The sequence below is a fragment of the Cibotium barometz genome, chromosome 31, assembly GCF_041138505.1.
Source record: "Cibotium barometz isolate CiBa-2024 chromosome 31, ASM4113850v1, whole genome shotgun sequence".
Taxonomy (NCBI): domain Eukaryota; kingdom Viridiplantae; phylum Streptophyta; class Polypodiopsida; order Cyatheales; family Cibotiaceae; genus Cibotium; species Cibotium barometz.
In genome coordinates this window covers 5,735,011-5,758,850 of record NC_141076.1, presented here as the reverse complement: position 1 = coordinate 5,758,850, position 23,840 = coordinate 5,735,011, and the positions used below count along the sequence as shown (strand labels likewise).

Below are 23,840 nucleotides of genomic sequence, written 5' to 3'. Positions count from 1 at the left end.
GTTTTTTGTGTTTTTTTTAAAAAGAAAAGAGAAAATTGGTTTTTTTAATGACACGTTGATTAATGCGAGAATTTAGGGGGGCAAAACAATCTATAGCTACAGGTGTTTTAAAAAAAAATGAGAAAATTGGTTTTAAAAAAAGGACACGTTGATTAATGTGAGAATTAAAACAACCGGTGTAAACACATGGGTTACTTTACTTTCAAAGGAAAATATTTACTGACTTAGATGAAGGTTATACAAATTAATTTAAATTGGCGACACGGTGACGTTAATGTGCCGGAATCTTTGCTCTAAGTTAGCAAGCCGTCGGCTCTCTGTCTCGGTGACGTCCCAACAAGGTGAAGGACGGATTTTGATGGGCGGTTAATTTTGCGTTGGTGGGCGGTTTCGTTGGAAGCAAATGACCGCCGGATTCGGTCGGCGATTCGGCAAATAAATGAAATTTGGGCGATTTACGTCGGACTTTGGATTAGGATTAACTCCGTCGACAGAGCTCGTCACGCGAAAATGCGACGGCTTTACTCTGATTGATGATGAGCTTTGATGGGCCGTTTTTGGAGGAGAGACTTCGACGGAATTTCCCGCCATAGCATCGACGGAAGTTGGAGTTTTCGCGCGTTTTGATGCCGTACGTCGACGGGAACATGGTGTTGAGTTCACACGCGTGGCTTACCGTGTGTCTCTTTGTTGCACACATCACACGCGTGGCTTACCATGTGTCTCTTTGGGCCTTTACACACATCCCAAAATCTTACCCACCCGTCCTACGTGGGTGGGGGGGATTTTTTTCCGTTTTTCGAGCCGGGGTCAATAAGCTCATTCTAAGACTCGAACAGAGAAACGCTTTTGTCATTAGCTCATCGTCTCCAGACTCAAAGACGGTTTGTGGGGAGAACTCTCTCGTTCAAACTGTCCATTTGATGGGTGCGGGAGATGTCTCTAAAGCCTCTTAGGCCCGCTCATATACATGTGGACCCCAACTCACATGAGGAAGAAGGCATCCCACACATTTGTTGTTGACGTTGAAGTTGTTGCAGTGGTTGCTTCCTTTTGCATTTGTTGACCCACAAGTCTTGCTCCATTAGTGAGGGAGGAAAGCTCCTCTAGGGCTTGCTTCCAGAGAGTCTTTGGCTCTTTGGACTCTGGAACCTTGGAAGGCGGATGCATAAACAAAGATGGGAGTAATCACTCCTTTAGGAGTAACAATAGGCAGGACAAACCCATGTGTTTTAGGATCAATCTGGGAGTGTTGGATACAATCTTTGCATCTTGAGTGAATCCTTTCCTTTAGAATGGTTAGTGTAGATCAAAGTTTAAATTATTTCTGGCGGGTTGCAGTCTTTGAAGAAGCTTATTTCCATCTATTTTGAGCTCTTAAAGAGCTATAGTGAGGGGCCATGTTGGTGTGGTTGAGCCAAGAACAAATGAAACCAGCTCTGTTAGGGCTGGACAATCCTTGGGTGCTGTAGGTCAAGGTAGATTTTGAGGCTGCTTTCTCTCTTACCTCTGAGCTAGTGGCTGGGGAGACAGTCCCAACCCTCAAAAAAATATTATCTTTAGTAGTTCTTGAAAGTTATGGGCTTGAGAGTTAGATTCTTTTTCCGATTTAGAATGCTTGGATTTCGTGCTAGTATTGACAAGGGGCTTTCTTTTGTAAAGGCATAGGGTACCACATTTGCTTCATTTTGTCCCTCTACCATGTCTAAATCCCCACCTTTACCATGAGTATAAAAGTCAAGGTTGCAAGACATTGAATTTATTTAACAAGAGAGAGAGAGGCTTTTGGGGCTTTTCTCTTTTACATCTAGTAACAAATGATGAATCCCTCTTCTTGGTTGTGGACTGGAGTAGGAGAACTAGAGAGGGGGGATTCTTTTTTTTCCCTAGCATTTTGGATACCTTACCTTTTGGGAAAATCTTCAAGAAAATGGCCTTTCATTCCATAGAAAAAATAAGGTTCTTGTAGATAATTCTCTACTTAAATACTTCATTTAAATAGCAAGATCTCAAAGCAAATGACTCCATAGCTCTTCATGGATTTTGATGGATGCAACTACCTAGACATACAAATTTGCTCTGTTAGCACAAATATAATTGTTGACATAGCAGGTGGGTTGATTTGATCATGCTAACAAATGTAATTTTATGGGTCATCAGGAATCTTTTGATACTCATTTCTAGGACTAATAAAATCTAACATCATAATATTCACCAATATGTATGTGAATCTCTCTCTTCTTCTTAACCAGTTTGCATAAAAACAAGAGAAGATTGAAGTTTGTTTTGCCATACCCATCAATATGAAGTATCACTTAAAAGTCAATCTACATGAAGGTGGATAATTACTTACTATCCTTCGGCTTGAAACAATATAAGTCCATATGATGAAAATATTTCTCACTTCTCTATCTCTATATATATTATATAAAGGAAGAGTTTCACAAAGCTACCACGTGGCAAGAATTTGGAGGTTCGGGAAGAGGAGGAGGAGAAATAAAGAATGGCATGGATTCAAAATTCAAGGTGGAGGACCTCAATGGCATGGATTTAAAAATCAAGGTCTAACTCAAGTGGGGAAAAACTTCTCTAAAAGGTAAAACAAGAATGTAAAATAAATTCATGAAAAACTTCGACCTTTCATCCCTTTACCACATGTTTGTATTGTAACTAATATGACCTTATTTTTTCCCACATCTAGGTTATATTATTTTCCTACCTATACAAAAAATATTTTTTTCACCATCTCCGTGTTGTAAAATTCACCCCCATAAACTTGTGGATGCTTTCATCTTCATTCCACAGGCATGCTAGCATTTGCTTTGTGTCAAGCCCTTCTCTCTCTCTCTCTCTCTCTCTCTCTCTCTTTAACACACACACACACACACACACACACACACACACACACACACACACACAGAGGCACGCATCCAGGCTTGATTTTTGAGGAGCACCCTTACCCTTCAAAATTTGACAGGTTTGGTAAAATATAGCAAGTGTTTTTATATACTACTGTAATTTTCTATGGGCATTTGAAAATTCTCTGACCAAAATGCTCAAAAACGGGCGTGATGCCATCAAAAAGCACCTACGTGCTGTGCATCTGCTGTACTTCAAAGTTCATGGCACAAGTAACAATCTCCTCATGGTGGGGCTAGAAAGGGATTAAAATTTTAAAAAAATGCACTAGTGGGCCCATGGCCAATGGGTCCCCCGCCCCTCTCTCTCACTCTCTCTCTCTCTTTCTCTCTCTCTCACTCTCACTCTCTCTCTCTCTCTTTCTCTCACTCTCTCTCTCTCTTTCACACACACACACACACACACACACACACACACACACACACACAACCCCCTCTCTCTCTCTCTCTCTCTCTCTCTGTGTCTCTCTCACAAACACATACACACGGAGAGGCATGCATCCAAGCCGGGTTTGGTAAAATATAGCAAGTGTTTTTGAATTTTAGTGTAATTTTTTTACGAGAAATTAAAAAATTTACAAGTATTTCACGACCAAATGTTAAAAAACGGGCATGACGCGAGTCAAAAAACAACAATGCATAACGACACATCCATTGAAAGAAGGCAAGAAAACTCACAAGTGGTACTATGGCACAATCTGCCAGAAGGGGATTAAAATTTTAAAAAAATACAATGGTGGGCTGGTTCTAGCTGCTGGGCCTGCTCTATCCTCTCTCTCGTGCCAGCGCACTGCCCGGGCCCTGCACTGAGAGAGAGTGAGTGTCTCTATACTGGTTGTCTGCTGCCTTTTTGCCCCTCCCCTACTGAGCCTTTTAGCTCTCGCCTAGCCCTACATGGAAGCGTTCAAATATAAGCCCCCCTTTCCCTTCTAGCTATTGCTCTTGAAAACAGCACCCACCTTCCCTTCCTTTTTGCCACCATAACTCCCAACTCTCTCGATCTTGCAGCTCTCTTTTCTCACTGCCCAACGAAAAACCCACTTCTTCTTTCCACTGGGCCCTCATTCTACAGTCCTACCCAACACCATGTAATATCATAAGCATTTCCCTCTTCTGGGCTCAGCCATCTCTGCATGTAGAATTTCCCACCGTTGTTACCCTCTTTGCCTCTCGACTCTTCTCTGTGGGCATGATCATCTGCAGCCAAACTACAGTATCACTGTATGCTCTAGAGAGCTGGAACCCCTTTTTGTATTGATTTTTTCATTCTTTTGCCTTTCTTTCACCTTCCGTGTGGCCCGCCGCCTCTTGAGAAGACCGCTGCGTCCCGAACCTCGAGGTCTTCTCCTCCCCCTCCCTTCCACTCATGCCTCTCTCTTGGGACGTGAGCTCAACCTTTTAAGCGTGTAGTTTTTTGTTCATCATTCTGGGTGTTCTTCGAGAACATTGGCCTTTCAAGTTAGCATTTGGATGGCTAGATGGCCTGATATGGGTTCCCATTATCTCAGAGCACCAGTTCCCGAGGAGATTGCTCCACTATGGGTCCAGCCTAACACGATTGTGGCTGCGCTTTAAGTCTATTAAACAACCATACAAGAAACCTGTGCAGCTAGGGTTACACATTAGGCTCAAAATCTGATAGGACCCTACAGGCAAAATTTTTTGTGGATATGGCCATATGCTGCATTACGCAGCAGATTTTGCTTTTAGGTTTCTTGGAAGTTGCCGTACATCGCAATGGTTATGGCCATATGCTGCACCAGATTAGGCAGTGAAGGGTTGGCTTGCTTGCTTATGGCTGTGCAGTGCATTCGTCAAGGCTATATGCGTCATCAGAGCAGGCCAGTAATTTAGCTTGTGGGTTCCTGGGATATGGCAACATATAGCAATGTTGCAGAGGCGAGCTGTGGTTTCTGTATCAAATTTGAGCATTCTTTTGCTCTGAATTAGAGCAGGTTTTGAGAGCCATGTACAGGGATTGAGATTGGGATGATGTGTGACCATTGTCCACATCGAAGATTTCATCATAATGGATGATGAGTCTCTGGAACACGGCGAATCTGCATCGCCCAATTTATGCTGCCCAGTACCTTTTCTGATCACCTCCCCCTCCCCTGGAAGAGCACCTGCTACTGCAGATTCTATCTTCAGCTATGATCCCAAGCTCCTACGCCATGGGCAAGCTGTGCTGGGTACACCAGGGGCCCCGAGCTTGTCGGAGGCTATGGAGAGAGACCGCCATTCGGAGACGAAGATTGCAGATGATGATGAAGAAGAAGAAGGTGAAGGAGGCATGCATTTTTGCCATGCATGGGGAAGCTTGAAATACTGGAAAAGCAGTGTCTCGTCCTGCTCTTTCTGCGGGGTCACATGCAATCCTCTCCTCACCTCTAGGCTCGCTTTGACAGTAAGGCCCTCTTTAATCTTGATCATTTTGTGAATGGTAACCTTTCATCGAATGACAAAGGCCAAACACAGTTGTTTCTTGTTGATCTTGTGCTAAACTATGGCTATACTGGCAACTCAATATGATAACTGCAGCAACATTTAGAGCATGCTGAGCATAGGAATGCATCCATCTTAAAAATCAAAATTTATCTCATTGTTACAGGGACTGCTGGCGGTACTATTGATTGTGATGACTGTGCTCACATGGGTCTTCACATCAGCAAATGTGCAACATTCTGTGAGATCTGTTGCTGCCGAATTTCGTCACGAGTTGCTCCTTCGCACTGAAGATAAAGTAGACACCACTCTGCAGGGGAATAATGCATCTGCTGTTTCCTTGGCGAGGTTTCTGAGTTCACTTGGCCAGGGCAACCAGTCTTCCTTTGAAGGTCTAGAAGATCAGGTTTTTCCTTCACCTTGAGTACCCCCTTATCTCATCTGATTGTTGTTACCTTGAAGTGTTGGACACTATCAAGTCGATGCTGTGTTTTTGTCTACGAAAGCTGTTGTGTTAACAAGGTGCTCCTTTGTCTTCGTGCAGGTGAGGCCTGCCCTCTTTCTTGTCTTTTCAGTTCTTGGGAAGAAAGCACAAGTTACTTTCTTTGGAAAAAGTGGCTTATTCCTTTCTTACCTAGCAGGTCCATCAGGGATCTCTCTTTTATATGCAAACTCATCATACCTTTCTCCAGCGTCTTCTGATGCCAACATTTCACATGTGCTGGAGATTTCTTGGAAGAAGGGCGAGAATTTGATGGTGAGCCGCCCTTGGTATAAATGGTACCATCAAAATGTCGATGAGAACACAGGTTTTCCAGTTGGAGAGGCCACATCATTGACTCCCTTCCCCTATTGGGACACTGAGCCTGTGAAGAGTTCATTGCGTGGTCAGTATGGGGCTACAAGTTGGGGTCCTTCTCTAGATGATTCTAGAGAGGTCTTATTTTCGTTCCTCTCCTCTGTCCAGCAAAGCCCTTCTGCAGATCCCTTCGGTGCCATCTCAATTGGAGTGCCCTTTGCAAACCTTGAGAGTCTTTTTGACCAGTTTGATCTTCAAGGGGGTGCAATTTACCTTGCAATGGCAGATGGCTGGTTAGTGGCACAAACAGGGGCCAGTTTCCGGCCATACTACAATGACAATGCCACTCAAGTGCTACCTTTTGCAACACAATCAAACAACTCAATTGTAGCTGCTGCAGCAGACTATCTGACACCTCATCTTCCTTATATCTTAGCATTAAGAAATCAGTCCTTCACAAGCAATGTTCACTTGCAGGGAACACGCTACATGGTTGACAGTGCACCTCTTCATCTGTCTGGAGCAACACTGGTATGTTTGTGGGATGGAACTCACTGCCCAATTGAATTTTGGAACTCCACTAATGAAGTTACGACACTCTTTTTTGGTTGTATTGGTGGTCTTATGATAATGATTTACATGCAGGTTTGTGTTGTAATCATTCCCTACAAGAGTATCTGGGGTCTGACAGAGAAGTGGAGTCACACGACCTTAGCGGTTCTTGTTGCTTTGGCTACTTGCATGGGGCTAGTTGGGTGTTTCTTTGTCATCCTTTTGACAAAAGGTGTCAGCAATGAGATGCGGCTAAGAGCAGCACTAATTCAGCAGCTAGAAGAGACAAAGAGTGCTGAGACCAAGAGCAGCCACAAAAGCCTTGTATTCGCAAACATGAGCCATGATCTGCGCACTCCTCTAGCAGCTATTCTTGGCCTTATTGACCTTTGCCTTTCTGATGCCTCTGAGTGTTCCGAACTGGAAACCAACTTGCTACAGATGAAATCTTGTGCCACCAACCTGCTTGGTGAGTGATTTTGTCAAAATTTGTTCCTTAACAAAGTACTTGCTCTTTGCATGTTTCATTCCTTAAAACATATGATATTTTGAATCTCTTATCAGGAATTCTGAACTCAATCCTGGACATGAGCAAGATAGAGGCAGGAAAGCTGTTGCTGCAAGAGTCAGAGTTTGATTTGGTCAGTGCTTTGGAGGAACTTGTGGACACTTTCTCTGTCGTGGGTCTAAAGAAAGGGGTTGAAGTTGCTCTGGACCTTTCAGATGGCTCTGTGGAAAAGGCATCTTGTGTTGTAGGGGATGTAGGACGTGTAAAGCAGATAATGGCTAACCTTCTCAGTAACGGGGTGAAGTTTACCTCGGAGGGGCATATTGTCTTGCGAGCTTGGGTGAAGCCACTTGGCATATCCACCACGAGACCACAGTTTAATTACAGAGGAAGGCTTCTGAGCTGGCCGTGGAATCAGCTTTTGAGGTCGCCATCAAGAGACAAGGAGATATGCAAGCTGATTCATGGTTTCTCTGAGCAGGATCATGATGATAACAACTACATACAGGTAGAGTTTGAGGTCGATGACACTGGGAGGGGCATACCGAAAGAGCGATGGAAGTCTGTCTTTGATAATTTTGTCCAAATCGAGTCATCTGGGCCTCGGAATTATGATGGAACAGGCCTTGGCCTTGGCATAGTTAGATCCCTGGTAAGCTTCTTTATAAAGTTGTTGCCGGTTTTGAGCTGACTTCTATTGCATCTATTACAAGTGGGTTCCTGTGTTTCTATGGTATAGGTGCGTCTGATGGGAGGTGACATCAGTATCATTGACAAAGATGAACCTGGTGAGCCGGGGACTCGTTTTCGCTTCAATCTTGTCTTCAAATGCAGCAAGCAAAAATGCAAGTACGACCCTAAGAAAGGTCAAAGTCAAGACATTCTTTTGCAGGACAGGGTTGCTTTACAGGCTACATTTGGTGTCAACAGTACATCATCTTCTTCAGGCTGGCAGATGAATCCCACTGCAACTCCGGTGCTCTCTCAGGGTTTAGAAGAAAGTGGGTTCATCTCACCTCCTATCATAGAAGGTGTGCATGTTCTGCTTGCAATGCAGGGTCAGGGAGGCAAAAAGGTAGTGAAAAAATGGATGGAGAGGAGAGGCTTGCAGGTTTGGATGATTGGCAGCTGGCAAGAGTTTGCACCAACAGTGGAAAGAATCAAAGAAGAGATTTTTTCAGTGCGATTCAGCAATTCAGAAAGGTTAGACCTCATATCACCAGAGAGTCACATTTGTGACTCATGGGTGGATGATCTCGATACAAACGTTCTTGGGAGGACAAGAACCAGCACTGACGCCTCTTTGCACGGGCTGCCCATGTCTGATGGTGGCTCAACTGTCCATTCTGAATCTGCCCAAAAACTTAATGTGCATGAAGCACGAAATCACCTTCTCGTGATTGTGGATATAACCATGGTTACGGTGCTGTTGGAGACTCTATGTTCAGATTTGGAGGACATTTTACTGGAGGCTGACCGGCCAGCATCATATAGAGTTGTCTGGCTGGTGAATGCCAACACTCCCAGTGCTGATATACAGTATTTGAGAAGTCGAACCAGTGTATGCAATCTCATCTTGCACAAGCCTCTGTATGCTTCTCGGTTACACTCTATTTGGGTGTTGTTACAGGAGCTGGTTGGCAATAAGGTAAAGGAAGAAGGTGATGGTGAAGCTCTACACCTGTCTCCTGGACAACATGGTGAGAAAGTGGACTTCGTTACAGCAAACTCTCTGTACACCTCTCTCTCTTGCATGAGCACTTTCCAGGAAAGGACCACTTTACAGTCCAAACCAATGACACAAACTAAGCTTAAGGCTCTATCCAGCTTGCCTACTAGCACCAGAAGCTCAGCACCTTCAAAATCACAAGCAGGCCAAGAGGTGGATTGTGCCTGCACTGCAGGAGAGAGTAGGTACTTGCCATCAGCAAGGGTGGATGTTGAGTGGCAACTGCCCTCGGCAACACCACCAGACCAAGCACAGTTCTGTAGGAGTCCAGAAAATCGGTCACTTTCAAGGAAAAGGTCTAGAGAGGATGGGCCTAGAGATCCTCAGCATGTTTTATCAGCCATGCACATACTTGTGGCAGAAGACAATCCGATTCTTCAGCGCCTGACAAAAACACAGTTAGTTCGTCATGGGGCCATTGTTGAGTGTGTGGATAATGGTGCTGAAGCTGCCCGATTTGTTCTGGAAAATTTGTACAAAAGTAAAGTTTCTTCACTTCAGGAGAATGAGGCTGTCTATGGAAGTGCACCACAAGAAGCAATTAAGTTGAAGAAGAACCAACCTTTTGACTTGGTACTTATGGACTGCGAGGTATATACTTTAGGTTCTTAGAAGGGGCAACGGTTTGGATGGATGTTGTGATTATGTGTGTGTGTGTTTTCAACTTGTGGGGACTAATGCAGGACAAAAATTGTCATTTTTTGTGATCTTTATGCATAGTCACAGGGAATGGGCATTTTTAGACTCGGGAATGCTGGGGATGGGAGCATCTTACCGTTCCCATTCCTGTCCCATGTCACTCTACATGGAATGGCTATTCTCAATCTTTTCCGTCCCTGTTCCCCGTTCCCCGTCCCCATTTCGCGTCCCCATGTGACTGTGTCTTTATGACCTATTCCTGGCTGCCAGCACTGGACCACTGAAGGGCGAACAGTCTTGGCCTATTTGGCTGCCCCAAGCCTGGCCTTTGGCTGTCCAAACTGCCTACCATTAGTGGCTGCAGTTTTTTGATCCCCTTTTCTTGCGTTTGTCTTTGCTTGCCCCACACTGTTACAGTCCAGTGCATCTTCTGTGTACTATGTGTGTTTGCATTCACACTCTCATAGTCTCTGTTCTTCAAGGCTTACAACATGGGCTGGATCCTGAACCCTAACTATGTTTGTGGTTTGGCACATGCATCTGAGTAGCGGTAGGGGCGGGTGCATATGACACTTGACCAATGCATGCCCAACTATGCATGTACTTGTAGTTCTTGGTTATGTAAATTTTGTTTTGGGTGCAGTCACCTTGGCCTTTGTTTTTGGGCATCATGCTTGTTGTAGTAGTGTGTGCCAGATGTTATTACACAAGCTTTTACCCTTTTGCAAGCTCTTGTATGAGAGCATTTTAACGCAAAAGCTCTGATGAAACTTTGCACATTGTTGTAGCCTTTAGTTTCTGTGTCATGCCACATTTTGCACTTTTCTCTTTCCTCTTGTGGATTGTGCTTCAATATGAACCTTATTCCTTGAGTATTGGGGCTGTGGGAGGAGGTCAGGCCATAGGACCTTGCAAAAGCTGCTATGTATAGTCTTTAAATCCCATTTTATCAGGATATTATTGACTTCTCAGAGGTAAGGTCTGTCATATCGCTAGGAGATTCATTGCTAGGACTGCAGCCAACAAGTTAAATTCATTGTTTATATTAGTCACTCAGAGCTTGATCCTGAAATAGAGACTGCTAGAATGCCATCAGATAAGAGTATTACATATTACAGCCTGTGGTTGAATCTAGGCAGGCTTGTGCAATTGGTCATTTACAGTGGCCAGCTTCAGGAGGCCTTACTTGATATCCACATTGTAGGGGCTCTAGTATAGCTGACTATGTCATGGGTCTCTGGGCTGCATCTCTAATACGACATTGCATTACATATTACAGCCTGTGGCAGTGCACTATCTCTTATGGTCGGGGCTCAAGTATAGCTGACTATGTCATGGGTCCCCGGGCTTCATCTCTAATACTACAATATATTACATATTACAGACTGTGGTGGAATCTATGCAGGCTTGTGCACTGATCATTTACAGTGGCCAAATTCAGGAGGCCTTGATTGCTTTCAACATGGTCGGGCCTCTGGTTTAGCTGATTATGTCATGGGTCCCTGGGTTTTGTCTCACACTTTTTTTTTCCCCCAGGAAAGAGATCCTTCTATTAGTTACCAAGCCATGCTGGCTATGTACAGACTCAGCTCCATAGAGGGGAGCGACAATCAAGAAAGCTGAGAACAAAGGGGGAAGGGGTGCTCTTCTTCACTGGCTGCCCGCTCCGGGGGGAGAAGGCTACCTCATATACATGCGGGGGCAGCCCGCGGGGGGGGGGGCGGGGGGGGGGGGGGGGCGGCGGAGCACCAAGCGAACGGTGGCGCAGCACCCGGAAGGCGGCCATCAACCGGCCGGGTCCCCCCCCCTTCCCCCCAAGCTGAACATTCCATGAGACCACCAATAAAGGTGGGGGATGAGGGGAGACCAAGGGCTATTTAGCTCTATATAGAGGAGTCAATTAGACCCCAAACCACTATGTGGGATATTACACTGCCACATGGCAGTGCGAGGAGTAGGAGGCACATTCCAACACCCCCTGGATGCGAAGCTCGATGCCAAGCAGGAGTTGACAAGGCTCAGATGCGAAGCCCGATGCCAAGTAGGAGCCGATGAGGCTTTGATACCATGAAAGAATGCAGAGCGCGGAGCACCAAGCGAATGGAGGTGCAACATGCGGACGACGTCCGTCAACCGGCCGGGTCCCCCCCCCCCGCCCCCCCCCCCCCCCAAGCCCAATATAGAAGGTGAGGAAGGTGGCGCTCTCATCAGCGCCATGGACGGCCAAAGGTAAGTCATGTAGTGAGGCTCCTCTCCTGGGCCTCCGAGGAAAGAAGTTTGAAACGAAGCCAAACTTTGAGTGATGGAGTTGGGCCCATACTCAAAGCTCCCCACAATACGTGCGGATGGACCGCCAACATATGACCGCTGGGTAAACAGACAAGGGGGTCCCATATCAAGGGTTGACAGAGGCACTCCTAAGATGAAATTGGAGTGCATTGCTGAAGGGTTGGCCTGAGGTTGTCCCAAGCTTGTAGGAGGCTGGCTGCAAATCTGTCCTCAAATGGGGGGAAAGAAGTCTGAAAAGAAGCCAACCTTTGAGTGATGGAGTTGGGCCCATACTCAAAGCTCCCCACGATACGTGCGGATGGGCGGCCAACATATGACCGCTGGGTAAACAGACCAGGGGGTCCCATATCAAGGGTTGACAGAGGCACTCCTAAGATGAATTTGGAGTGCATTGCTGGAGGGTTGGCCTGAGGTTGTCCCAAGCTTGTAGGAGGCTGGTTGCAAATCTGTCCTCAAATGCAAGGCTAAAGACACGAGCCTTCCATCTTCGTGAAAATCCATCTCGTATTCTGGGGCTAGGGACCTCCCAAAACGGGGGTGCGGTGGGAGTTGTAGGCTAGCAGAAAGTCCTTCAAGAGCGGTGTTGAGACTAGATGGTCACTCTTTAGGCCACCTTGGCCTGTGTAGGTTTCCCATCGCTACCAGCCCAAAGAAAGTTGCGGATCAACTGTTGAATCTGCAATGCAAGCCTGAGAAAAGGCCTAGCAAGAGGTGATGTACCACATAGTGGCGAGAAGAAGTAGAGCATCTTCGTCGGGAGTGGCTGACTGGGAGATAGCCAAGTCTCTTGAGAGAGAGAGAGAGAGAGAGAGAGAGAGAGAGAGAGAGAGAGAGAGAGAATTCACGGTGTTGGATCCCAAATACTAAAGGACCCCACCACAAATGATGTATTTTCTTTATTGCTGAATGTGTAGAGGGCTGAGTGTTTGGCTTAAACAGCGTCTAGATGACGGTTGGCCACCTTGGATCAAGACCTCTACCTTGCATTTGTCTATGCACAAGCCTCGCCAACTTGTAGAAATCTTAGATGGCTGGCATGAGGGCTGGAGTGTCACATGCGGAAGCTATGGGAGTTTTCTTTCAGCCCTAAACACCATCCTGGAACATGCTTGATGCAAAACGCATACAGAAGATAGAGAAGAGAGAGAGAGAGAGAGAGAGAGGCGATCATGGCCACGTGCAGATTTTCAGCGTGCACAGTGTTTGTGTTTGCCCTAATTTCTCTGTGGGTGAGCTTGAAGCGGTTACAGCAGATGTGCTGCGTTCGCGTAGACAGATTTTCCATTTGGGTAGTGGAGAATTCGCGACCGTGGCTGTGCGCAGAGTTTCAGTCTGCACAGTGTTTGTGTTTTCCCTAATTTCTCTGTGGGTGAGCCTGAAGCGGTTCCATCAGGCGTGCTCGGGGTTTTACTCTCCTTCGGAACCATTCGTGCAGACAGATTTTCCATCCTGGCAGCGGAGAATTTGCGATCGCAACAACGTGCAGATTTTCAGCCTTCACAATGTTTGTGTTTGTCCTAATTTCTCCGTGGGTGAGCCTAAAGCGGTTCCATTAGCTGTGTTGGGGTTTTACCTTCCTTTTGGAGCCACTCGTGCAGAGAGATTTTCCATCCGGGCAGTGGATCTTCTCCTCTTTGTTTGCAAGGCTGAAACGTAACTCTTCTCCTTCTTCTAGTGGAAGCATTGATTTTCGGTGTTGAGCAGTGGAAATGAGTCAGAGAACCATAGATATAGATTTTGTAGAGGCACATGTCTCAACAGAAGATGCAAAGACATTTGAGGGTGGACAGCCAGAGCTAGAGTCTAAAGATCAGGCTAAAAGGAAGAGATTGATCAATGGTGATAATGGAGAGGAGAAGGCTAGTTGTATGCTTCAGGATACCTTGCTTCTTGATGCACCTCAAGAAGAGAACCATGAGGTGGCTTTTGACTTTCGAGTTGCACAAGCTAATCAGATTTTGCAGCCATATGTGATGACAAATCATGTTAGGGCTACCAAGGTTCCAATAGAGGAAGTGGTAGATTCCCGAGTGGAAACATGATGGTTTGTAGCACGAGTGGAATCCTTTCATAACAAGGTTGCAATTTTCTTTTTTACTGGGCGAATTCCATTCTTTAACAGGATTATAGATTAGTAACATGATTTATTAGATGGTAATTTTGTGGAGAAGATCTTTGATGGTCCCAAAGGATTCTATGAGGTCCTATTCTCATCCAAAGAAGTTCGAGATTTGGTTATGCAAAAAGTTTCGTTATTTCTAGATGGACAGTTAATGCATGTTGTACCTTGGCGCCCTATGGCAGAGTATAGAGATATGTTGCGCTAGGCATGCTCTATACTATTGGGGAGGTGTTGGTGGAGCCCAGAATGTCGTCCAAGAATAAAAACAGGGTTTGCATGTTGTGGGATACTAGGAAGCCCCGACCTCGACAATTGAGGTTATGCGTGGATGGATTTGACCCTTTGTATTTCGAATTAAAGTGGGGATCGTTTGCAGGCCATTGCTTCCGTTGTGGGAAGATGGGTTACTTCATTTCAGAGTGTCCAGAGTAGGTGAATGCTCGAATGTGTCCCAGGGTCCGACTCATAAGGATACATTAGCGCTTGTTTTGCCATCTGGTTTGAATATAGAGAAGGGCAAACAGTAGCAAAACAAAGTGAGCAAGTGGTAGATAAAGGTAAACAAGTTTTAGCAGATATAGAAGATAGACCTTGGCTTGTGGTGGTGAAGAGAGGTGCTCGCCAGACAACTACTTCTAGTGGTAATCAAAATGTGGTTGCTGGTCATGGTGCCTCTTTATCATTTCCTTGGTGCCACAAGATGGACTCAAGAGAAAGATAACTAAGGCACAGTATCACACTCTCTGTATAATCTGAGACCTTGAGTTACGAAAGAAAATCAGGTAAATTTTCCTCTTCTATTTGATATAAAGGGGCTATGGTCTTAGCCTGGGACAAGAAGTATCCGGATGTCGAGTGAAGACAGGATACATCATCTAGTGATGCCTGTACTTTAGGTGAGAAGGAACGGGTGGATGTTTTGCTACGAAGAGTATGGGAATAGATGGAGAGAGAAGGCATTGAGGACCTTGTGCAATATTTTAAGGAAAGAGAGGCCGATGGTGATACCTCTCATTGATTGGCTTTGTGTTTTGATGGATTATGAAGATTGCTCTGTGGAATGTAAAAGGTGTGTGTTCACCGTCCAAGAATTATCGCATGTGGCGTACTTTGTTTCAAGGTCAATGGGATATGTTTTGTGCTGTGGACCATAAACAACATTCCATGACTAGACAAGTATATGATTACAAGGAATTTCGTGTGTTTTATAGTGGGCACTCCACTACACAATCAGGGGTCATGATTGCAGTGAAATCTTAGTTTAAGCCATCATTGGTTATGCAGGATGTCTAGGGGACAGTTCATTGTTGTGGAAGTGGAGTTTATGGATGAAACATTATGACTTGTGGGGCTGTATGCGCCTAATGGTGTTACACATTGTCGTCAGTTATGGGACGATTTATTGTGTTTGTGTGCAACACTAAGCCTGGCTTTGTGTTGGGTGATTTTAATGTATGTGAATTGCCGGAGCATGCTTCTACACCTCACTCTATTATGGATGGGCCGGAGAGGCTCAGCTGGAATGTGTTTGCAAATCAAGTTTTGAAACAAGACACGTGGTCATGGCTACACCCACATGAGAGATGATTTACATATGCGCCTCTCAACAGTACGTGGGTATAAGAGCTCGTCTGGGCTGAATGTATATTTGCCAGCATGATTTGTTTTTGCCAAATATATTGTCCATGCAGAATATAATCATATTTTGTCAGATCATTTCCCTTTGGTATTGGAGATGCATAGCCATTCTATGGATGCTTATAGGCCATTATTGGGAAAGGCTCCTCTTAAGGTTAACTAGACTTTCTTGGAGCATACTGTTTTCCATCAGTTTATGTTGTAGGTGTTACAAAACTTTCGAGGCCATGGAATCTCTGTTGGGGTGTTATCTTGGGAGTGTTGTATGTTCAATATTCAACAGCTTGCTCGCCAGTATGGGATTCATAATGCACATATTTTAGGGAGAAGTTGTGGAACCTAGAATCGTTATTGGTTGATTTGAACAAGGTGGTTCAAGAGGACGGTTCTTGCCCTGACATTGAGATAGCTATTGATTGGTTGTTCCTTCACAGCATTGAATGAGAATCAATATGTGAGATATAAGCTTATGGCTCGAATGGATGCCCTAATGGATTCAAATTGTCAGTCACATATGTTCTTTGCTCGTTTGCAGCAAAAGCATGCACGTGAGAATATTGTCAGGTTGCAAGATAGGCAAGGATTATTGATTATTGATCGTGCTTGTGTTCTAGATGTGTATGGACTTTTATTGCCATTTGTTGGATCTGCAGGAGGTCATATCTCCTGATGTCATTGCAGCTAGAGAGTCTTTGTTTCACTTGGTTCGTCATCAGGTATCAGATGTTTCTGCAAATGAATTGGGATTTAATAAAGGTCGGAATATTTTGCATAATATACTGAATATACAAATTGGAATTGATTATGCAAGGACTTCGAGGCAAGAGGTGGTTATGGTTCAACTGGATATTGAAAAGGCTTATGATCACGTTAGTTTGTCTTTTCTTTCACAGCTTATGGAGGCCATAGTTGTCAGGTACGATACCGTACGGTTTGTACGATACGATACCGTACGGGAAAATACGGTACGATATAAATTTTTTTCTTATCATACGATAAAATACGATGTTTAAAAAAAACTTATAGACTTAGGTATTTTCAATTCCAGATATGGAGTATTTTAAAAAGGAGGGAAGCATTATAGTACAGAGGAAGCTCAAACAGCCATAGATAAGCAAAAAAAAGACCATTATCTCTCAAAAAGATTAATTTTTTTGAAAAAATTCGTACGAGTCCGTACTGTACCGTAATGTCTGGTATTCCGTACAATAGGCTGTCGTATGCCGTACGGAAATAACCCTGATGCAGGCTATGGGATTTGGTCCTCGCATGTCTGCTTTGATTTATAATATTAGCCAACATGCGGTGGGGTGATTGAGCCCATTCATTTGACGAGGTCGGTCAGGTAGGGATGTCCACTTAGCCCTCTCTTGTTTGCAATTGTTACGCATCCAATCTTATCTCGACTGGAAAAGCTAGTGGAGGACGGTGAAGTTGTAGGGCTTACACTTCCAAGTAGAGAGTAGATGGTTGGCCAGGCATTGGCAGATGATTCTTTTATGTTCCTTAAGCCTCAAAGAGATAATGTTCAGAAGGCTATGGCTATTTGGGATACTTTTGGTCTTGCTTCAGGGTTATGCATTAATATGCAGAAATCTGCTCTAATAAGCTAGACCGACAACAATTTGCTTGGTTTGGGATGGAATGGGCACGTCATACAAAGGGGATGTATAACACGCCACTTGGGTTATCCGATTGGAGTTGATGTTGATTCACAGGCTTTGTTGGCATGGATTTCTGCCAGGATAAAAGATAAGTTTGTGTATTGGAAATCTCAAGATTGGCCTATGCATGTTCGGCTCAAAGTGACACAATCCATTATGATTAGTATGATATCTTTTTTCTTGCCTTTATTGCCATGGACGGGCAAAGCTTTGCATTAGATACAAGAGTCAATTCGATTTATGCTATGGAAAGAGTAGGAAATAAGCCAAGGTAGAGGTGGATTTCTTGGAAACATGTTACTACTCCGAAGAGTGGAGGGGCAGCCCTAATAGATGTCAGATTACATATAGTCACTAGGAGATGCCTTTATTGCAAGATATGTGTGTATCTCAAAAGCCATGGTGGTAATGGCTAAGGCCCTCATAGAGGAGGTCACACTTGGGCATGGTAATACCAGGATTGATGGTACATGGTGGGATGTAGTGAATGGTTGGAGTGGTGGCTTCACCTCTCCTTTCTCATTTGATGATCTCATGGAAGGAGGTGTTGGCACACACTAAATGGAAGCCTTCAGATCATCGGTTGCAGTTGAATTCTATGGCAAGTGAGGTGTTGGTTACATCACGACTTTTGGAGTGACTTGACAAACTTGTTGAGCGGCCAAAATTCAATAGAATGGCTCGATTGGGACTAGTGAGAATTTTGGATGCTTTGTTGCCACGTAGAGATCGCTTATTGTCTTTTCGGAAAATCCGTCAATATTTTCGGGTTCCACGTGGATATGTACAGTTATGGGAGAAGGTGAGGGTAGCACTTACACCGTTTGGTGACATTCCTCAGTTGGAGGATCAACAACCTTGGTTAGATTGGGCATTTAGAAAGCCTCAGGACATTGTCCAGCGTACAACAAATCAAGGGTACCATATAATGGTAGAAGATAAGCATTGGATCACTGAGAAAGCTAATAGAGTATGGAACATCAGGAAGAGTAGGGCCTGGTGGAAGGAAGTAATCTTGTGGTCTAAGATTCCATATCAAGGGAGGTGTTCCTCCTATGGCGCATACTAGTTGGAGGCCTACCATTGGGGGACCAGTTGTGAAAGCGGTGGATTGCTTTTGGTAATTGTGTGTTTTGTACTACATGCTTGGAAACATGCTCGCATCTTTTCCTTTCATGTCCGGTGGCAAAGAAGGTGTGGGATTTCCTTTCTCGCGTATGGACTCCGTTGACAGATAAGCCCATAAAGGTTCAAGAGTGGATTTTTGGCAAGATTTCTAATGGGCCAGATAACCCAAAACATTCAGTTTTCTTTCATTTTTTGAGGTGGACAGGTTTGTGGCATATCTGGTTAACTAGGAATGCCTTCATATTTGATGCAAAAGTTGGTATTACGGCTCACATAGGTCGTATAAAAGGGCTACTATTGTGGCAAGTCTCTTCCTTGTAGTGAGCTCATTTGGTGGAGAATGACACGGTTACATATTGGATGAGGGTACTTTGAGCTACACCTGTGGTTTGGAGTAATTAGTGAGGGAAAGCTAGTTCATCACATGGCAGCCATGTGATGTACTTTGAGCTACACTTGTGGTTCGGAGTAATTAGTGAGGGAAAGCTAGTACATCACATGGCGGCCATGTGGCCATTTATAAAGTAATTTTGGTAATACATCTTCTATTACGAAAGAGAGAGAGAGAGCTGAGTATTCAGTATAATGTACAAAAAGGTGTACAAGATAGGTTGCCTTGGAAAAGGTAGAAACCCTAATCTAATTCCTAAATTTGTGACCCAGCTTGTTGAAGGGTTGAATGATCAAAACGATGAGCAAACATGCCTTAATAGGCCTTGGAGTTGCCTAGTGGACTAGCCGATAGCAAGTCGGCTAGGTCCTGGACAAATAATCCATGAATTGCTTAGTTGACTGGTCATAAACCTTTTATGCGCTGGCCGACAGCCTGCCCTTGTCTTCCACCAGTCCTTCCCTACCCATACCAGTAACATATGCTCCAAAATCTGGTTCTAATCCTGTCTTTTATCTGTTGCCTCTCAAGGGTCAGCCTTGGGATCATCGTGCACATGTCTTGCACATGACATCCCCCTTTGCTAAACTTGATGACGGGATTCCGAATTCTATTCTTGGATGACTGTCATCATCCCATTGTCTATTCACGGAGTCCCAAACTTGTCATCCTTCCCTTCTTGGCAAGCTTTTCACTGAAAACTTGGCCCGGTCTCCAAATCTACTCCAACTCTGATGAAAATCTATGCATCTGTTCCATCTTGTCCCCTATCCCTTCATGCCGTGTCCCTAAACACTTTCTCTGGTCTTCTTTTCCTGAGTATTGAATCTGGCACTCTCACTCCAGCCCTTGGGGGATCATCCTCTCTTAGAACCGTTGTCTAAAAGCCTTTCCTGTTATGCCCCGAGTGGCACCCGACTCAGAGGACTGCCATTCCCTTGAGTCTTGTGGAACACCACCACCCAACCTCCTGGGAATTTGGAACACCACCAACTAACCTCCTGGGAATTTCTTCCATGCCTTGTGTTCCTTTCCTTGGGCCTCGTATATGTGCACTTTCCTGTACCTTGGACTTGTGCATCTTCATCTAGGACTGAATCAGTGTTTAGCCTTGCTGAGCCTGATGCTCTGATACCAGTCCACTAAGCAACTCCAAGGCCTATTTAAGGCATGTTTGCTCATCGTTTTGATCATTCAGCCCTTCAACAGGCTGGGTCACATATTTAGGAATTAGATTAGGGTTTCTACCTTTTCCAAAGGCAACCTATGGCTGCAAGATCTTGTACACCTTTTTGTAAATTATAAATATATTGAATACTCAGCTATCTCTCTATCTTCTCTATCTTCTGTATGCCTTTTGCATCAAGCATGTTCTAGGATGGTGTTTAGGGCTGAAAGAAGATTCCCAGAGCCTTTGCATGTGACATTAGGTCGGCTAGGTCTTAGACAAATAATCCACGAATTGTTGCAGCCGATTGGTCATAAACCTTTTATGCGCTGGCCGACAGCCCTCCCTTGTCCTCCACCAGTCCTTCCCTGCACATACCAAACATATGCTTCAAAATCTGGTTCTAATCCTGTCTTTTGTCTATTGACCCTCAAGGGTCAGCCCTTGGATCAGCCTGCACATGTCTTGCATATGACATGGAGTGACCCCTATATAGGGGTGGGAATGCTGAATATCTGGCCGACCTGCATATAATCTGGCTGACAGCATAAAGAGGACAAAGAAAATCATATACGATGCACTCTTCACACGTGAGGGCCCCTGAGGCTGGGCACCCAGGGCTGGGCAGCCCCTATGGGTCCGATTCACACAAGTGGGCTTGGCCAAAGGCTGTCCACACAATGGCCCTCAGCATGCCCTCTTCCCCTTCCCACATGTTGCTAGTTGCCATCCCCGGGATGGGTTCACGCATGCACGCTCCGGGACATTGACTCAAGACCTAGATTGGTGCTCATACCCTCGATTGCAAGCCCTAATAAGTGTCCGGAACACCTCTACATCATTCCCGAGGGTTATGCATACTTGTGGGACATGCACTGAAATCATGTGCCGGACATGCACTCCTGACCATGACCATGTATAGGAGTTGCACACCTGCCCATGACTCTCTACAGTGGATCCTTGGCTGACTCGTCCCTGGACAAGGGCTCACAAGGGACCAGGTAACCACCATAGGCCTTGCACGTGTAATGTAGAGATGTCCTGGAATCCTTAATACTTCTTGCAGATGCAAAAGAGTCAAGTTTGTATTTAAATTTGTTATAATTTGAAAAGTCTTGTTTGAAAATGTTTTGATTTGCGACCTTAATAGCAGTTTGTTGTTGTTTATTCCTATTGCAACCGTTTGCTTGCAGCCCATGCTCACCACTAATCGTGGAATTTTGGGACTGCAGATGCCCATTTTAAATGGGTATGAAGCAACACAGCGTATCAGGGGTGAAGAAAGCAGGTATGGTATCAGGACTCCTGTCATTGCGCTAACTGCTCATGCAATGGCCCAAGACGAGAAGAAATGCATTGAGGCAGGGATGGATTTCTACCTAACCAAGCCATTGGCAATGGATGCACTACTGGAGGTCGTAGCCAAAATCACGGGAGGAAGAAACCTTGAAACCACTTGATTACTATGGGGAAAAGGTCCCTTTTCTACGTCAACGTGTCACTGAAAGGTGTACAAGAAGCCAGCCAAGTTTAGTGCTTCCTGAAGAAACCATGGTTTTGTTTGCCTACCTTTGGACTCCTGCTACCTTGATGACTGCCTTCACAATAGAGCTTTGGATCAAGAGAGCTTACTTGGGAATGCTTTGCCTTATTCTTGGTCAGCTTGCTTCACCCTTGGGGAGACGTGTCATCTTTGGACATGACTTACAGCCCCTTCATCTTTGGGAAGAGCTGTAACATTCAAAGACATCCTGCAGGAAGAGCCCTGACTTGATCGAGCTGTCAGAACTCGGCAATTGCTTCTTCATGGAACACGGATCACCGGCTCATTGTTGTTATAGTCTGCACTCCATGACTATTGGAGGCAGTGAGATCATTCAAGTGTAATTTCCCGAGACTTCTTACCACAGCCCATATTTTCCCCCTTCACAGAGAATGGAGGAAAAGCGTGGCAAGTGTCTGTATAGAGAGAAATCCATTAAATTCAAGTGCTTCCATTGATGTACTTGAGGCAAATTTCAAAGGATTATTCGCCCAAGAAGGTTCAAGGGTGCATGGTGTTTTTGAAATTGTAGAGAGTAGTAGGCACAGTGAGAATAGGCAGTTGTTCCTCATCCACATCATTCCTTGTATTCTTCTGGTGCAGGTTGTTCCTGCTCTTAAACGAGTTCTATACTTCAAGGATTACATAATTTACTTCTTGGCATATACTTAAAAATAAAATCTTGACTCTTTTTTGTGATTACCATCAAAAATTTTAAAGGTCCGGGTAGACTAGGACCCATGTCCTTCTGACCAAAAGCTATGTCAGGAGCGCAGTTTTTGGGTCCTCCCAAGGAGATGAATAAGCTTTTCCTTATTTCATATGTGGAATTTCTATGTAAGCAAACACTAGGTTTGGGTATATAGGCTGAACTTCCACTTTTCTCTTACAAAATTCTTCAAAGCAGAAGGATTTAAAACTGAATGTGGGATTTGATTTACTCTTGAAGAAGAATGGGAGGGATTGTTATATGTTTACTGTCTTGTTTATATTCCTGAAATGCGGTCCTGTTTTGTGTAGTGTGACCCACAAAACTCTGTTCTTACACATTGTGTGATTTGATTTATTTGTCAAGAATGGGAGGGAGTGTTAATAATTTGTTGTTGTACATATTCCTGAAATCCGACCCTGTTTTTGTAGTGTGACCTGCAAAACTGTGTTCTTACACATTGTGAGCTCAAAATCAATCCTCACTCGTGTAGGTCAAGCTGTAGAAGTTCTTACACATGGCAAGCTCAAATGCATATACTTTGCCATTTTATGGAAGATAATTGTCATAAACTTGTGAGCTTTACATGGATCTTTGAAGATAAAATGGCTTTCTACATGGCTTTCTACCAACTCAAACAGCAGAAGGAAGGGCACATTTGGATAAAAGGGCTTCCACATGGCTTTCTACCAACTCAAACAGCAGAAGGAAGGGCACATTTGGATAGAACAAAAGGGCTTCCACATCAAAAGATCCATATGTTTGATAATATGGTGCATTGGGGAGTTTTATAGTCAAAATCTATTCAGTTGGTCCAACTTTTATATATAACTTCATAGCACATATGAGCTTTGTTGGAGATGGGCAAGGTGGAGTAGTTGGAACTTGGGACATCAACACCTCCCCTACCCTCTATAATGTGCACTTGGAAGCAACAAGAAAATGTGGTTATGCTTTAAAGTAGGTCTGTGATTATGTGTCTTGATTTATGACACCATTTGGAAGTGATTTTTTGTTTTGTTTGCTTCCTTGTTTAGAAAGCAATTTACTGATCTGCATGCAGAGCAATTGCTGCAGCTTGGTAAGTTTTTGGATTGTGTAAGTAGAGTAGGCTTTGGCATACAAAGCCAAGTAATGGATAAAAGGTTAATGCCGAGAACAAGGAGAATTCTCAATTGAGTGGCATCTTGGAGATGATATCTTAGACTAGTTGGCAAAGATTTTGGGTGTTCAAGCAACACACCATTATCTTTTTTGTGAAAGTTAAAAGATGAGTTATATAAGATAATAACTTGATCATTGTAGTATTTGCCTTGAAATGAAAATTAAACTGTGTCTTTCAATGATGAAGTTCATGTTGTGTCCATCTTAGTGGCTACTTAAGAGATTTCTGTTGTGCTCATTTTTGGCAAAAGTGTTGTGTTCATAGTGTCTTTTCCAATAATATTAATTTTGTGTATTAATGTAGTAATTGCCTATCATATTATTGTTGAGGCATGATTATTTGATTTCCCTCTTTTTATAAATAGCTTCCATGACATTGTGAAAGTTGAGACATCCCCAAATGGGCGAGATGATCAATATAATAAACTAGAAGT

The 23,840-nt window shown here is 44.2% G+C and overlaps 1 protein-coding gene across 4 annotated transcripts; it reads left to right on the top strand.

The window, feature by feature from the left end:
• The first annotated feature begins 3,796 nt into the window (after positions 1-3,796).
• On the top strand, positions 3,797-23,417 carry LOC147620438 (histidine kinase CKI1-like). Of its 4 annotated transcripts, none has more exons than XM_086824655.1 (7): positions 3,797-5,325; positions 5,530-5,769; positions 5,908-6,693; positions 6,808-7,183; positions 7,279-7,874; positions 7,962-9,542; positions 22,674-23,417. In XM_086824655.1, exons 1-7 carry the CDS (start codon positions 4,948-4,950, stop codon positions 23,034-23,036), a joined length of 4,320 nt encoding a protein of 1,439 aa, XP_086680781.1. In that variant the 5' UTR covers positions 3,797-4,947; the 3' UTR covers positions 23,037-23,417. The 4 variants fall into 4 exon arrangements, with proteins under 4 accessions (XP_086680781.1, XP_086680782.1, XP_086680783.1 ...); XM_086824656.1 differs by lacking the exon at positions 22,674-23,417 and adding an exon at positions 21,223-22,213; XM_086824657.1 differs by having other exon boundaries at positions 3,799-5,325; positions 6,005-6,693.
• Positions 23,418-23,840: the final 423 nt, after the last annotated feature.

What these genes read in the sequence shown, in the direction of transcription:
- LOC147620438 (XM_086824655.1), top strand. Translation starts at nt 4,948, where the DNA reads ATGGATGATGAGTCTCTGGAACACGGCGAATCTGCATCGCCCAATTTA. An exon ending in TTGAAGGTCTAGAAGATCAG is followed by an intron (nt 5,770 to 5,907) that starts GTTTTTCCTTCA and finishes GTCTTCGTGCAG; the next exon opens with GTGAGGCCTGCCCTCTTTCT. An exon ending in TTGTGCCACCAACCTGCTTG is followed by an intron (nt 7,184 to 7,278) that starts GTGAGTGATTTT and finishes ATCTCTTATCAG; the next exon opens with GAATTCTGAACTCAATCCTG.